At 33.4% G+C, this 16545-nt stretch overlaps 1 protein-coding gene across 1 annotated transcript; it reads left to right on the top strand.

Moving 5' to 3' along the window:
* The first annotated feature begins 3943 nt into the window (after positions 1 to 3943).
* On the top strand, positions 3944 to 14993 carry LOC100263319 (nucleolar complex-associated protein 3). Its single transcript, XM_002266092.4, has 13 exons — positions 3944 to 4300; positions 5167 to 5336; positions 5424 to 5635; positions 7321 to 7529; positions 7641 to 7743; positions 8802 to 8965; positions 10209 to 10347; positions 11479 to 11655; positions 11750 to 11886; positions 12463 to 12783; positions 13392 to 13531; positions 13629 to 13726; positions 14111 to 14993. The coding sequence occupies exons 1-13, from the start codon at positions 4110 to 4112 to the stop codon at positions 14621 to 14623; spliced, it is 2574 nt and encodes an 857-aa protein (XP_002266128.1). The 5' UTR covers positions 3944 to 4109; the 3' UTR covers positions 14624 to 14993.
* Positions 14994 to 16545: the final 1552 nt, after the last annotated feature.

Genomic DNA, 16545 nt, shown 5'->3' with positions numbered 1-16545 from the left:
ATTTCATATTTGCACACTTTTTTTTTTCTTAGACAACTATTTAGAACAAGTTTTCTAAAAATTGTTTTCTATTAAAAAAAATATCAAACATGGTTTTAAATCTGGAAAACAATTTTTTATTTTTAAAAACTATTCCCAAATAAGCTCTAAGAGAATGCGAAAAAAGAATAGATGATTATCAATAAAATATAAAGACCTGTAAAAAGAATATGATATCAAAACTTAATATCCTTAAAGATAAGAAATTTCATATTTGTCATGGTCTCGATAAAGAATTAAATTAAGAAAAATAAAATTTGTAAATGTTACTCAATACTGTATCATGAATTTTTGTTTGAAAAATTATTATCTCGTCTACCAGGTTATTAATTTAGTACACTGACCTGAATTTGGACCAAAAAAGTTTTCGACTATATTTTGTGAGCCTATCATCGTATAATACTCTATCGAACCAGGTTTTTGAGGACTTGGTTTTGAAGCCTTCCATGGTTCTTGGTTCAATAGAATTTATGGAAGTTTTTCCTAGAGTTCACATTTATGAAAGAGGAAGGTAATAGGCCCAATGGGCCTGAGTTTGTTTCATATGGGCTTAGGACAGGTCTTAGGTTGACTTTGAAGGCTGAGTCCCAAGAGTGAACCCTAGTTTATGCCACTATCACAACACTTGAACCGTCTAAACAACAATTAATTAGTGGGCCCATTATTTTTTTCATGTGGCTTCTATTTTTCATGGGCCTATCATTGATGGACATTACAAACACTAAGGTTATGTTTGGTTCTCCGAAAATACTAAGAAAAGAAAAAAATGTAAAGGAAAATGATTTTTTTATGTTTGGTTGTCCTATGAAAAATATCAAAGAAAATCAAATATGATTAAAACTAATTAAAAACTTATGTATTTTTAAATTATTTAATCTTTATATTGATGAGTTAAAATAAATAAAATGAGTTTGAAGTAATAAAAAAAATAATTTATCAACTTTTAATCTATTTTTTTATTTTCCTTCACTTTTTCTTTTCCTCTGTTTTTCTTTTGTATTTTCTTTCCTTTGTATTTTCCTTCAAATTTTCTGGGAACCAAACATAGCCTAATAATTTTGATTTTTGAAGACTTCTTTATAGGTTCCTATGGTTCTCGGTATAGAGTTTACACAATTTTTTCTTCAAGTCTACATCAATGAAAGAAAAACAAAAAAGCAAAAAGAAAGTGGGCCTAATGGGCCCAGTTTAGATGACAATTGGGTTTCTTTTGAACACCAGGCCTATGAGTGAATCCTAGCTTTAGCCATTAGGGATGACAAAGGGGTGGATTTTTTTGGGTATCCATCCCTAATGGAAAGGGTTTGAAAATTTTTTTAAAACCCGAGACGGGTTTGGGGCGAGTTCGGGTATTGCCTTGTTCCGTCCTGTCTTGCCTCGATTATATGTAAAATTAATGTTTAAAATTAATTTTATTTAAATTTTATTTTACTATTTTTAATATATAGATAATAATAAAAAAATATATTTTTTTAATAAAATAAGTTATAAAAAAATATAATAATTTAATTATTTATAAAATATATTTATTTTAATTTAATTAAAAATTTTAAAAGTAATTTTAAAAAAATTAAAAAATTTCAAAAAAAAAAAGTTAAATGGGGCTAGATGGGGCAAATACGGGAATTTCTCATACTCAACCTACCCTACCCCACTCTGCTTCATTTAATTTTTTAAATAGGATCGAAATGAGAATTATTTTGAATAAAAGGGGTGGGGTTGGGATGGGGGCAACCCGTCCTGAAACCTCCCCCTCCCCTTCTTTGTCATTCCTATTAGCCACTATTATAACAACACTTGTAATCCATTCTACAATATTTAAAAAAAAAAAACACTTAAGAAAATAGGTATTTGAGACAATTTAGAAAGTATATTTAAAAGTTGAAAAATCACTTGTAGAGTTTGTTTGATGGTGTTTTTAGAAAACATTTCTAGTATAAGGAGTGTTTTTTCTATTAAAAAAAATCTTTAGAAAATATTTCTAAAAAATTGAAAAATTATTTGTAGTATTTTCTAGAGAAGCATTTGATAATTGATTATTCTAAGAGTGTGTTTGATAGTGTTTTTCGCATAAGTGATTTTAATAAAAATGTTTTCTCTAAAAATGTTTTTAGGAAAATCATCTATTAAATGTTTATCCAAAGAGCATTATAAATTATTTTTTCATCTTTTTAAAAAACATTTTCCAAATTTTACCAAATGTTTGATTTTTCTTCCAAAATACTTTTTATGTAAGAAGTGTTTTCTAAATGCATTACAAAATGAACTCCAAAAATATTTTCAAATGAACACATTTCTTAAAAATACCTTGAACAAAGATACTATCAAATGCATTGAGAATCACTTAAAAAGGTAGTCTTCTCTCATACACTTAAAAAAAAAAACGTACTTCAACTCCAAATACCACGAATCACACTCTTGAAAGGGTTAAGAGTGTGTTTGACGGTTTTTTTTGTAATGACTCACACCCATGCTCAATCATGTAGTTATTGTTTGTTTTGACCCAAAGGGTTCCTCGCAGTTTTAAAACGCATCTACATGGTTAAAAGAAACTTATATTTATATAACATCGGTATAAAAACATTTTCATTGTATCTCATGAAATTATAGGGCCAAACAAACAAACACCTCTTACTCTCATACTGGGTATATGAGATCAACTCAAATACCATTTGTAAAAATCTATACCCAACTATATAAATATTGTCTGCTTTAAATTTAAATGGGTCTCATGACTTTAAATATATGTGTATATGGTTAAGAGGAAATACATATATAACATAAACTTTATCTCCTATCCTATGTAGGATATCATAAACTCAAAATATTCTTAGTGAAAGGATTTTATCTTAAAGTGCTTTTAGAAAAAATTTTTAAAAAGTATTTATAAAAAGAAAAAAAAACATTATAAGTAATTTTTAAATATAAATAATTTTTCAAATTTTTTAATTTTTTTTACAAATACCTATTTATTTTTTCAAAAATACTTTTTGGTTAAAAGTATTTCCTATAATGAGTGTCCAATAGACTTTAAGTAAACAATTAATTAATGGCCCATATTTGTTTGATTATATGGGTGATTTTATTTTTCATGGGCCCACCCTTGATCCACATGTCAATCATAACAAATGACAGTTTTGGAAACCGCTTTTGAGGATTAATGTGGTTCTTGATTTAATAGAGCTCGTAGAAGTTTTTCAAGTTTACACCTTTAAGATAAAACAAAATTTGGATGGGCCTAATGGGCCGAATTAGTTTGTGTGAGCTTAGCCCATTTCTTATTTGATTGGAATGGGCCTTGTGTTTATTGTGCAGGCTCCATAACTTGAAAGTGTAAGGTTGGGCCAGGATCTTTCAGGTCCAGGCTGAGCCCAAAGCCTACTCATGGGTTAAATCTTTCCTTGTAAGGTCTGAGCCCAACCCAACTAATTTTATTTTACAAATATTTCAAAATTCGAATAAATAGGGATGACAATGGGACTAGTTCGGACGGGTACCCTAACAAATTTATTCAAAATAATTTTCATCTCCATCTGATTTTAAAAACTAAACAAGGTGAGATGGGGCAAACATGCGAATTCCCGTACTTGGTCCACCTGTTTATTAATTAATTAATTATATTAAAATAAATATATTTGATATATAATTAAAATATTATAATTTTTTATAACTTATTTTATTGGAAAATATTTTTTATTATATATATATATATATATATATATATATGAAAAATAGGGAAATAAAAATTAATTTTCTATATGGTGTTTTTAAAAAATACTTTTAATATAAAAAGTGTTTTTGAAAAATTAGTTTAGACTGATTTTAATACATCATCGTTTATTTATTTATTTATTTATTTATTTTTTCAATTATAATTATCATATTATTATTAAAATTTTAATTTACTTTCAATTTTAAACATAAGCTAACACGTGAGACAAAAGCTGTCTCAGTAAACCCTAAACCCTCCAACTTCCATTCTGAAGAAGAAAGCATTCAAGCTCATCAGTTCTCTCCATCTCAGAATCTTCTTCTCGATTTTTCTCGAAGCTTCCATCTAGATTTCTTTCATGGGAATGATGGGAAAGGAGAGAGGGATGGGGAAGAAGAAGAAGAGGCAGAAGATTATCCTGCCGCCGGATCTCCCACCAGAGATTCCCGAGGATGAAGTCGAAGTTTCCGATGAGGATTTGCAGTTTTTCGATGAGAATCGAGACTACGCCGGCTTCGTTTCCACTTTGGACACTCATTCGATCACTAGGTCTGTTACCTCAATCTCTTTCTCTGTTTTCTCGTGATAATAGGGTTTTGATTTTTTTTTTTTATGTTGATTTTCTTCTAATACAACGTGGAATTTGAAGTAAAATTTGGGTTTTGGAATTACTTTTTTCCAACTCAAGTTTGTGATTTGGGAAGTTTTGAGTTGTGTGAGAATTGGGTTTGGGATAAGCATTTTCTTTACATTTGGGAAGTTCGAATTGCTCTCTCAATAGACAGCGAAATTTAAATTGAATTTGGATATTGAAATTATTTTCAGAACTTCGCTTGAAAATTGGATTTTAATTGTGAAGATTTTTTTTTTTTTTTTAAAAGGACAGGGGAAATTTAATTGTATGAATGTATGGGGAAAAACTATTATCCAACAGCATAATCATGATTTGGGATAAATGGAAATGAATTTTTTTAATTATTGTGGCTTATTAAATAATAATATGAATTATATTTATATGTGCAAATGTGTTTACTGGTTGGGTTAGAAATTCGAGGAATGTGTTTTTCCGGAAATGATTCCATAATGCAATATATAAATGCTCACCATTTTAGAAAAGCTTACATGACATGCCACTGAGTAAGTTGGACAAACAATTCTGTAAAATTTTCATTTCCATGGAGATTTCCCTCTTGAGGCATTTAGGTTCCATTTGGATTATGAAAGGTATGAGGAAGGGTAGGTGCCAAGAAAATGAGGGAAAAACAGGGTTGAAAAGATAAATAAAATTAGAACTGAAAACAAGCTTAAACTCAATAACCTTTTTCTACCATGCGTGAGGTATTTTTATTTTTTTCCCTTACTATTACTTTTCAAGATCCAAGTGAAACATTAATGAACTTTATTTATATACAAAGGCATGTTTCACGTGTTGCCAATGTGAAAGAAGATGCTTTGGAGGCTTTATATGAGAGGCGGTTGAAGAAGAAGGCGGCAGAGAAACAGAAAGAGGAGAGTGCGCTTCAAGTTGATCCTGTAGATGCCCTTCCTGTCAAAACCTTAGATGGAGAACTATACTACAGGACAGGTATCTTGCTATTCTCCTTTTGGCCTTTCACTCACTCGTCTTTTCAGTAGTTTTCTAATTGGTTCATGCTATTATTATGCAATGCAGCACCAAAGAAACCAAAAGATTCTGAAAATGCAGCTGATAAATATGAAGCAGATGGGGAGGATGGAAATGAAGGTGTAGATAAAAGTATAGTGAAGCTGACAAAAGCAGAACGGAGGGCAAAGCTTAAGAAGAGTAAGAAAGAAGCAAAGAAACAAGGGAAGGAACTTGATAAAACAGAGGATGTGCAACAAACACCACAAGCTGCTGCGTTGGTATGTACCCTTGTGCAGCTTTTTGCATTATTTTTTTTTTCTTAATGATATTACTGAAGAATTTAATTCTAATACTTAAAGTTTTTTCAATTGGAAAATGGTTCTTGGAACACGAAACCATGATCTGCATTTTTATTTTTTAAAATTTTTTGAAAAGAAAGAATATCACTCGAAAATTTTGAAGCATCAAACTCTCCATGGCTTTATGAGGAATACCACTTGGACTGATGCCTTTGATCTGGTTACAAATAGTTTAATATCATATTATTATAAGCGATTCTGTAATTATCTCCAATGATCTTTACTGTATTGGGAAAAGACAATTAATTGCTCACATAATGTATCGAAAAGTCGCCTAAACTCTTAGTTAGTGGTTTAGAAGCCTCTTCCCAGTGATATGGTGAAGCTTGACTTTGAAAGCATTCTCTAGGAAACTTAGGGTGGACTGGTGAGGCAATATTTAATTTTAGTCTCAACTTTTTGTGCTGTGCAGCACCAAGCAACCCTAGTCAACCTTCCAAATTTTTCCTGGTCAGAAATACTTTAACCAACAGAGAACATACAAAGCACATGCAATGTACAGGCCAAAACTCAGCCAAACCTTTATAGTTTCTCTTCTGAATCATGAGGAGCTGACATTGAGAATACTTCAACACATATTCCTTTCAACAACACTCTTATGGACAAAGCCATCTCAACAAGCGTTAGTCTTGCTCTAACATGTGCTGCACCAATAACATGCTGCATGTTAAGCATCCATACTACTGAAGCTTTGGCAAATGGTGCCTTGGTCCATGCCAGCGTCTTTGTGTGCCATCCATGTGACTGTGGCCTTTGGCCCATGCCAAGGCCATGCATGCTTCAGGTCTTGTGTGCTTGCCTGCTTGCCAAATGTGTCACCAATCTGAGTTTTTTTTTTTTTTTTGTCATGACCATGACCATAATGGCACATGAATTTGTGTGCCATGACCATGGCATTGCCCTATGGCTTGTGTGCTGCTGCTCATGGCATTTTACTGCACTCTGAAACTCCAATTTGAGAAGCATTTGTGCTTTATTGTGTGAGTGTGAACCATGTGTGTGTCATCTTCTTTGTATTGTTTTCTAAAAGCTTTTTCTCTATTTCTTAAATAGAGATTTTTTTCTTATTTTTGGAAAACTACATAGCTAATATTGTATAATATTGATGATGATATTTCTAAATGTTTCCATCTACTTCTTTTGTTACCTTTCTTGTGCCATATAATGCCTGTATCTGTGCTTCATTTTCTTCAAACTGTAAAGATCTTGCAGTGTTATTTCAAAATGTTTTATTTAACTTACAAAAAGGCCTTTGCAGATTTGTATGTAGGGTTCTTTTTTTGTTTTTTGTTTTCTTATTTCCTTTTTGATATGTATACATCTCTTATATGTGCTATGCTAAAACATGTTTACGATGCTTGTGTATTAACTCTTTGAAGCTTAAGGTTGATGCTAAGGTGTCTAGTTAGAATATTGTTCCATTTCTAATTTAGTAATTTTTACTGACTTCGTACTCTTTATTGTCTTCTTTTATGTTTTGTTTGGTGGTTATCCTTTTTATAAGGTGGGGCGGGGTTACACTTCACTTTGCTTTCTTTTCTGCAGTTGGACACATGAAATTCTGTTTAGCATAGCTCATAAAAAAAGTGGTGTTTCTTGTCTAGGCTGAGGTAAAACAAGATCTCACAGCTGAAGAAACATTTGAAAGTAAGAAGCGCAAACTAGCAGAGTTGGGAATGGCACTGCTTGCAGATCCAGAAGCTAATATTAAAACCTTAAAAGAGATGTTGCAAATCTCTAAAGATGATGATCAGGCTATTGTCAAGCTTGCGCTGCTGTCTTTGTTGGCTGTTTTCAAAGACATTATTCCTGGGTAAAAATCCTGCTTTTATTCCGTTGTTCCCTTTAAACACCTTTTCATGATTAATATTCTTTTCTGTTTTTATTTCTGGTTTTTTACTCCTCTTTTGAATGTGTATCACAGCTACCGTATCAGGCTTCCTACTGAAAAGGAGCTGGAGATGACTGTATCAAAGGAAGTTAAAAAGAAGCGGTACTATGAATCCACACTTTTATCTACATACAAGGTTTGGCTTGGTGCTTTGTGGAATGGCTTGTATTTGAACAAAAATGGAGTCTTGATTTGTACTAAGATGTTTGGATGCTGGCCATGGTCTTTGCTTTCTTGGCTGGAGAAGTACTTCTCTATTTTTGGTTGCTAGATATGCTCTTGTTGGGATTCTTCTTTGCTTCTTTTTACCTTCATCTAAATTGGTGCCTGTGACTTGTTTTTTAATTAGCTAATTTGATTCCTTTTATGCTTATTGTCCCCATGAAAAGGACATATTACAATCATTAAGCAACTAGATTTTATTTGATGTGGCTATGTGTGATTAACTATTAGGCATTCAAAAATTTGGAGTAGTTTTAACAAGGAATATGTTGTCAATCCAGATTCATCATTATTGATTAAGTCTTGGTGATTACTTTAAACTCTGAGCAGATATGAGTTGGATCTCTTTAGAGGTTATACTGTTTGTTAACTAGTTCTGTTGCATGCTATTTAAGGCTCTGTTTACATGGATACCAAATTAAGGAAGGATGATTTTAAGTATATGTGATGGATACTAAAGTTGTCACTCATATTGTGCTTTTCAACCATGCCATTTTTCTTGATGTAGATGAAAATTTGGTGGAAGTTTTTTTCACTACCCCTTTTTTGTTGTTCCATTTTGTAGTAAAGGATATGCATCACTTTGGGTGTTCCTAACTGAAGCTACTGCAATGTTTTGTTACTGTACATTTTCCAAGATTTTATTTCCAGATGGAAAGAGTGACCTGTATGTATCCACTTAAAACCATGTTAAATCCATGTTTAAGTACCATGTGGAAATAGGAGGGAAACAACAATTTCTAAAATTTGATAGAGACTAATGTTCAAAATTAGAACAATGATTGAAGCCTTTATGAATATCCAACGTTTTAGAGTATCTCTATAGCTAAGATGATTTTATTGGATTGTCATAGATTATCCATTTGATTCGTGATTCCTTATTGTTGGCACAACACAAGTATTGTACATATTTTACTTGTATGGGCATCTTGCTGAAATTTGAATAATTTTTCTCTTTATGCAAATTAACAGGCATATCTGCAGAAGTTGATGGCATTGGAACGGCAGGCCTCATTTCAGCATATTGTTTATCGCTGTATCTGTACTTTGCTAGATGCAGTTCCCCACTTCAACTTCCGTGAGAGCTTGTTAGCTGCAGTTATAAAAAACATAGGCTCCTCCGATGATGTAGTAAGGTTCTGATATATCTATATCCTTTGTTCTTTATATTTAACGACCTTCTACTGGAACGGGTCTTTCAGCTCAATCATCACTTGCATCATTTGCAATGCTTTATTATCTGTACTGAAATTTTACTTATCAAAAACAAAAAAAAAAATCTGTACTGAAACTATTTTTGTAGAATGAGCTGCATAAAAATTGTTGCACAAGTAATTAGTTACTTTTGTTGTTTGGTAGGGCTCATCATCTTCTCCATTAATCTTCTTATTCATATTCATTCATGAGTGGAGGTGAAACTGGCATATGCTTTTTATATGGCATGCTAGGTGCTTAAAAAATGGTGGCAACTAGATTATAGTTTCTCAAAGTTTAGTCTAACTCTTGAAAATACATAAGAATCCTCTGTGCAAACCTTTAATCAAGGATGGTAATATCTCAATCAAATGCTATTAATTCCTGAAGCAATTCCACTCCATCTGCATTGCCCTGTAAATTTTCTCCTCAATAAAAATTTTTATTTTCTGTATAAACGGAAAATTTCCCTTTTTAGCCATTTGTACTATGCTAGTTTGGATCCTTTGAAAGAATGTGCAGTCAGATGGTCTATACTCACACTTTATGTTGAACTCCTCTACATGGGGTTAGGAAGGGAACAGAGCTAGGCATAAGGTTGGACTCGTTAAGTATTACAATTTTGAAGTGTTGCTGGAAAGCAAGAGTTAAGGTTTATTGAATAAGAAGTTTAGACCTCTGGATCCTTGAAAACTGGCATTTGTTATTTAATAACAACTTGGGGAGGATGTTGACTGTTGATCAACTAGCGATTAGAGCAAGAGTCCTCACAATTTGGTTATGTGGAAAAGGGGTGGGAATGCTGTGATTGTTGGAGCAATGTGGGTCCTACTGAAATAGTTGCATTTGCTTGAACTTTTATTTCCTGTAGCCGCATAAGCTACTAGTGGTGTTAAATTGTGAAAAATTCTTTCCTGAACCTTTTTTGGGATTGGGTTAAATTGTACAATGGGGACGGTTCTTTGTCGGTGTTAGAATTTGTGGATTGGTTAGCCTGCTTATAGATTGATGCTTTTCTCATGCAATGTATGCTTGTACAGCCAGTATTTAGCCATAGTTTAATTTTGAACTTAATTTGAGTCTAGTTGAATTAACTTACCAGAAAAGGAAGGAAAAAAAAAACAGGGCAAATTTGAGCATATTCCATTTCTTTTATCCAACTAGAATTCTTCTATTTATTGACAGGAAACTTTGTTGTGCTACTGTTAAATCACTTTTTACCAACGATGGGAAACATGGAGGTGAAGCTACTGTGGAGGCTGTTCAATTGATTGCAGATCATGTGAAAGCTCATGATTGCCAATTGCACCCTGATTCCATTGAGGTAAGGGGTAATGAATGTTGATGTTTTAACTAGTTCCTTTGTTTGGCTTATCAAATTGCATCTCTCTTACTCTCTTTATTTCTCATGAATGAAGAAGGCTGTTTATAGAATCAAGTGAGTGTATGGATTCCAGTACTTACTGATGAAGATAGAGCATAACTTTTTTAAAATGTCCTTAGTGTCAAAAAATGACATGAAAACATACATGAGTTGGCTGATTGTTCCTCCTGTTTGGCCATAAATATTTGTTGAATCGGAAATCTGCCTTAGCTACAACCATCAGGCATATCATCTCCACCACAGGTGCTGCATCTACCACCCACATGTGTAAAATATGAAGAGGATGTGCTGCCGAAATGTTTCCTGCTAGAAAATGGTATTTTAAAAAAGCAATGCCAGTTCAATAAACCATGGTGGAAATAGCTGCTTCAAGTTGTATCCAATTGCCTCTCATGTTCTTTTTCCAAGCTTTCAGTTAAATTCTCTCTTTTTATATGGGGAGCAGCAACTCATAAATCCCAATTATAGATGCTTCTTGAAAATATTTGAGCATTGTTCAACCACTTTTGGAGTTGCTTAATGAAATTTAATATTGTTGCTTATTTTGTATCTTTGGTTGGTTATTCCATTTCAAGCTTATATTTGTGTGCTGGGGTTATCAAAGCCAGGGTGGAAATGGAAGCACAGAAATCTGAGTCCTTGTGATATGGTTTCTTCTACTTGTGTCTCCTTTTTTTCCCCTTTTTCTTGGGAGTTGTTATGCCATTTATTCCAAAAGAGAAGTGTGAGCATAGTATTTTGAACAGCTAACTTTGGTTGCTTATATTGAGAGGGGGTTGAGAAGCTCAAATAGTATTTCCACTTTGGGCATGTTTACCTTACTTGATCCTGGCTTTCCCACTCCCCTCAGTCTCTTTCTTCTTTGACACCTTTTAGGTTTACTGCAATGGCAGTGGAAAACCATGACTTGTATTAGTGAATGGCATGTAAATGAATTACTGCTAGGGAGATCATCTTACATATAATCACCCAGTGGCAATATATACACTTTTGACTTGTGCTATAAAAATTTCTTTTCTTTGGATCATTTTTTATCTTTATTTCTGTGATACCGTTTCAATGCTTTCTCAGGTTTTCATGTATTTGACGTTTGATGAAGATCTTGGGAGGCCTGAAAACCCAAATGAGGATAATAAAGTCAAAAGCAAGAAAAATAAGAAGCGAAAGAACCGTGAGGAGTCAGGTGAGCTGCAAGAGAGAGACAAAAAGAAAAATAGGCAAGAATTGGTCACAAAGATGAGAGAAGAGGTATTCCTACGAATGATTGCACTCTTGATTTTGCTTGTTTTCCATTCTTTCCTCTCTTTTTTTTGGTTATTAAAGTGATTGATGCTTCACATAGGTCAATGCCGACTTTAGGGCTGCTTCTTTTGCCCCAGATGTTAAGGAGCGGAGAATGATGCAGTCGGAGGCACTTTCTGCTGTATTTGAGACATACTTCCGCATCTTGAAGCATAGTATGCGGCAAATTTCAGTCAGGTGAGTTCCTATACTTTGGAAATTTGCGATGAGGTTGGGGTTTGGTTTGATGTAATGCATTCTTGTATTTGTGTTGCAGCAAATTTCAGTCAGGTGAGTTCCTATACTTTGGAAATTTGCAAAAAATGGGGTGGGGGTTGGGTTTGATGTGATACATACTTGTATTTGTGTTGTATTGCTGGTGTCAAGCTAATTTTATATTTAACTCTTGCTTTTGCTAATGGCTCAAGTTTGTATTTGACTTCAAGTTGATTGTGTGTTGGATCATCAGTATTATGACATCCTGTTTTCAAATGACTAAGCTATTTCTGAAAGCAAATTGGAATTTTAAATTTGGTCGCTATTTTTTCAATTGAACATTACAATCCATGGTAAAACAACTTGAGAAGATCCTGTTGTGCTGGAGTTGATAGATTCAGCAAAGTCTTATTCTTCTTTTCGCCATGAAAATTGGGTGTGTGTTGACTCATAGCCCTTTTTACTGAAAATAAAAGAAGTGAGCGAAATTGCTTAATTTACCTCAAATTTTATATTTCTGGAAAACTGGGTTCTTATTTTCTCAATTTTGTTTCTCAGATCTGAAGAGAATGGGAGTTCATTACCTGGTGCATCTGGGAATCATCCCCTACTTGTTCCATGTTTGATAGGATTAGGAAAATTCTCTCACCTGATTGACTTAGATTTTATGGGCGATCTCATGAACTGTCTGAGAAAGCTTGCCTGTGGCAGCAGCAACTCTGATGGTTCCTGCAATAAACTTTTGACTGTATCTGAACGTCTTCGATGCTGCATTGTTGCCTTCAAAGTGATGAGGAACAATCTTGAGGCCTTGAATGTTGATTTACAGGAATTCTTCATCCAGCTTTACAATCTTAGTATTGAGTACAGGCCCGGAAGGTTAGTGTCTGACATTCGATCTCCAAAACCGTTACTAAGTGAACACGAATGCTATATTATTCACTGTGCAGAAATGTTCCGTTCATGCTTAGCTCTGAATGATTCTGTGATATAGCCATGATTTATTTTGAAAGTTGCTTGTAAAACTGACTCAATTGGACTTAAAGGTTAGAAGCATGAAGTCAGTTGATCTGATTTCTGATGAAAAGGAAGGGTGGGGGGGGAGGGGGTGGGACGCGAACCATTTATATGAACGCTCATGTGCAGCACCACACAGGATTGATCCCTAATGTTCGTGTTGATTCAAGAATAAGAAACACTTGAAACATGGCTATATGGCACTGTCCACTTTTATTGTAGCTGTAGTGTTTAAGCTGGCTGCACCTTTATCGATCAGAACAACACCACTCCTCATGAATTTTTTTGTGAAATGATGTGGACCTCACCCTTTTTTGTTTTAAATCCTAATATCAGTCAGTCTTCATGTTAGTTTCATGCAAGTCATTGCTAGATCAGGTTTGCGAAATTCATGGTGGAGAATTTTGTGAAGAAAAATCATTTTCTAGGTAACTAATTTTTTATTCATATTATTGGTGTTTGCCAAGCAGAGATCAGGGTGAGGTGTTAGCCGAAGCACTGAAGATCATGCTGTGTGATGATAGACAGCATGACATGCAAAAGGCTGCTGCTTTTATAAAACGATTGGCTACATTCTCGTTATGCTTTGGGTCTGCGGAGTCCATGGCTGGTACATTACCTATTTCCTAATGCCTACTTATTTTTCATCAGGTACTTTGTTATTGTTTTATTTGTCTCACCCCCTACTTCTTTCAAAATTTTTGCAGCCTTGGTTACTTTAAAGCATCTTCTTCAGAAGAATGTTAAGTGCCGGCATCTGTTGGAAAATGATGCAGGAGGTTGTTCAGTTTTGGGTTCCATCGTGGTAAGTTTGCTAGTTTCTCCGTTTAAAAGAGTGAAACATCTGGGGCATCCTTTTGGTTGTCAGGGAAGTAAATTTGGAAATGGCTCGGCATAGCTTTGCTCAAATATTTCATTATTACCATTGAAGCAATGCATCATACAAAATGTAACAATCTGTATAGCCAGCTTAAATTCCAGAAGCTGACTTCCCAGAAAAATACATGAAAATCGTTGTCCTTATCTTAAACAAATTGATCTATGCTTGTAAGTACAATTTACTCATAATTGTTTCTTATACTGGAAATGTGGAGATATCTTGGAAAATGTTTCTGAATTCCACATTATACCATCTTCCGTTGATGCTATTGAGCTCAGTCTAATCACTTTTGATTTTCTTCTCCTGCAGAAATATCAGCCATACGCCTCTGACCCAAGCCAAAGTGGTGCACTCGCCTCAGTCCTTTGGGAACTCAATCTTCTATCCAAGCACTACCACCCAGCTGTTTCAACAATGGCTTCAAACGTCTCAGGCATGAGCACTGGTCACAACCAAGTCTATCTTGCCACGGTTTCTCCTCAACAAGCCTTTGCAGACTTATCACTTGAACACGAGTCATTCATCAATCCAAAGAACATCGTCATGAAATCAAATCATAAGAGAAAACGAGGAAGCGGGTCATCTGGAGCAGCTAGCATCAACCCAACCCCAGATGCCGCTACTCCAATCGATGAAGATGGGTTGAGGAAGAAACTTTCAGAGCATTTCACAATTCTGCACGACATCAAGGAGAACGAGAGATTAAGGGGTGAGTTAGATCGTGTAACACTATCCCTGCAGGTATACGAAGAACATAAGAATCGAAAGAAGAGAAAACATGCCTCAAAACCCAAGAAAAATGCAGAAAAAACTGCCAGTTGATGAAGTGATGTTTTCAGCTCAAGAAAATTTTGAAGGCTTAAAGGGTAGATTGATTCTTGTGTAATCTTTGCAGTTTGTATCGTTCTTTCCCAATTTTGAGTAGGGCAATTTTGGGTCAAAATTTATGGGAGTGGAAAAGGCTATTTACAGGTTGGTAAACAGTCCATATTGGCATGAAAGGAGGAGATGAGTTATCATTGTTTTGATTTAACAAATTTATTGTTTTCTTGAAAGGGCAAAAGTGTACTAATCTCTTTCTCCTTGTGTGTGTGTGTGTTTGTTGTTGGAGTCTTTTAAGGCCTGTTTGGGAACTATTATGTTCTTTGGAATTTCTTAATTTTAAAAATACCCTTAACTAATTTTCACTTAATCTAGCTTTTGGAGGAAAATCAGTTGTTTTTCTCATTATTGCTTTTAGGTGTTCTCAATAAAGTATTATGAGATCATCCAAAAATAGGGAGAATACAAACTGAAAAAAATGTACGCTCATCATTTTATATATTCTCATGTCATTTAACTAAATCTACAATGTAATGATGTTTTATTTGTATCACAAGTAAAAATTATTTGTTATTGCAAGTTATGATCATGGGATCATTGTCTATTTAGAGAGAGTCAACAAGTTAAAGAGAATTTTTGTCAAACTGTGGTTCAAGTGTGTTATTTTCATTGTTTTCGGGTCATGGAATTGAAAAAGTTATTGGTTATCAAATCGGTGTTTGAAGTGATGATGTATATATATTATTAAAATTAACAATAATTAGTTTTTATTGTTGATATTATCAAATTAAATTAATATATTAATATTTTAAATTTTATTAAATGAAATATGTATAATATTTAAATGTAAATATATTGAGAAAAAGATCAATTATTTAATTTTAACTATATATTAAAAGTTTTATATTATAATTTATATTTTTTTAAAATATTATATTACTTAGATGCGAATATTACAACTTTTTTGTAAAGAATTTTATTTGTTTGCATTATTGAACAATAAAACATAGGCAGCGTAGTGGCAAACATGGCATGTTTTGAATCTGAGGTCTAAAGATTGTTCTTACACTTAATATGGTGCATCCCACATCGAAATTTTGTGAAATTAGACGCCTTTAAATACCTGGCTTGAAGTGGAAGACACACAATGTTGAACTGGGCTGGGCCAACTTTTTGGTTGGGAAAAATTAAGGGACAAAAGCCTAGAATCAGGTTGGGAAAAAACCTAAGGGGCAAGGGCCCAGAGTCGGCAAACCGGTTCGTTGGCTTAGCGATTCAAACCGCTAGTTCGCCCGGTTTGTATCCGGTCCAATAACAATGAGTACTCCGGCTCAATACCCAAGTCGGACTGGATCAGGCTCCGATTGATGATCCAACTAGTCGATTTGGTCCGATTTTAAAAACATGAATTATTATATTAAAATAATAATTACGAGCTTGTAGGCTTAAAATGGATAATATTTAATATCTATATAAATCTTATCATATGGTATTAGAGTCCATTCTTAATGAAAAAATATATAAAATTAGAACACTCATAATTTCATTGATAAGAAGTGGCGTGTTGAGTTTGCATGAAAAATTTCAATGGTTAGATTTATTTAGTAGGGAAAGATATAATTTAAAGTCGTGAAGGCCATTAATATATATAAATAACAAAAAAGGGAAAAATATAAAGCAAAATGACAAAAAAAAAGGTGTAATAAAGTGTTTATAAAAATGTTCTAAAGAATGTGTTTTAAAAATGAAAACATTATGGGGATTGACAACAAAAATGTTAATATTTTTATTTTTAAAATTTAAAATAATTTAAAATAATTTAAAATAATTTCATTTTCATATCTATTGACTATTGCCAAATATAGAGATTTTTATATATTAAAATAATCACAAAATGTACTCTTTATTTTTTTTGCATTTAG

This window comes from Vitis vinifera, chromosome 19, assembly GCF_030704535.1.
Source record: "Vitis vinifera cultivar Pinot Noir 40024 chromosome 19, ASM3070453v1".
NCBI lineage: Eukaryota > Viridiplantae > Streptophyta > Magnoliopsida > Vitales > Vitaceae > Vitis > Vitis vinifera.
The sequence above is the reverse complement of the archived record's forward strand: the minus strand, read 5'-3'. Positions and strand labels throughout refer to the sequence as shown.

Bases quoted from the DNA above. Each gene is read 5' to 3' on its own strand.
- LOC100263319 (XM_002266092.4), top strand. From the start codon at position 4,110: ATGGGAATGATGGGAAAGGAGAGAGGGATGGGGAAGAAGAAGAAGAGG. The intron at 4,301-5,166 runs GTCTGTTACCTC...TTATATACAAAG, and splicing joins GACACTCATTCGATCACTAG to GCATGTTTCACGTGTTGCCA. The intron at 7,744-8,801 runs GTTTGGCTTGGT...GCAAATTAACAG, and splicing joins CACTTTTATCTACATACAAG to GCATATCTGCAGAAGTTGAT.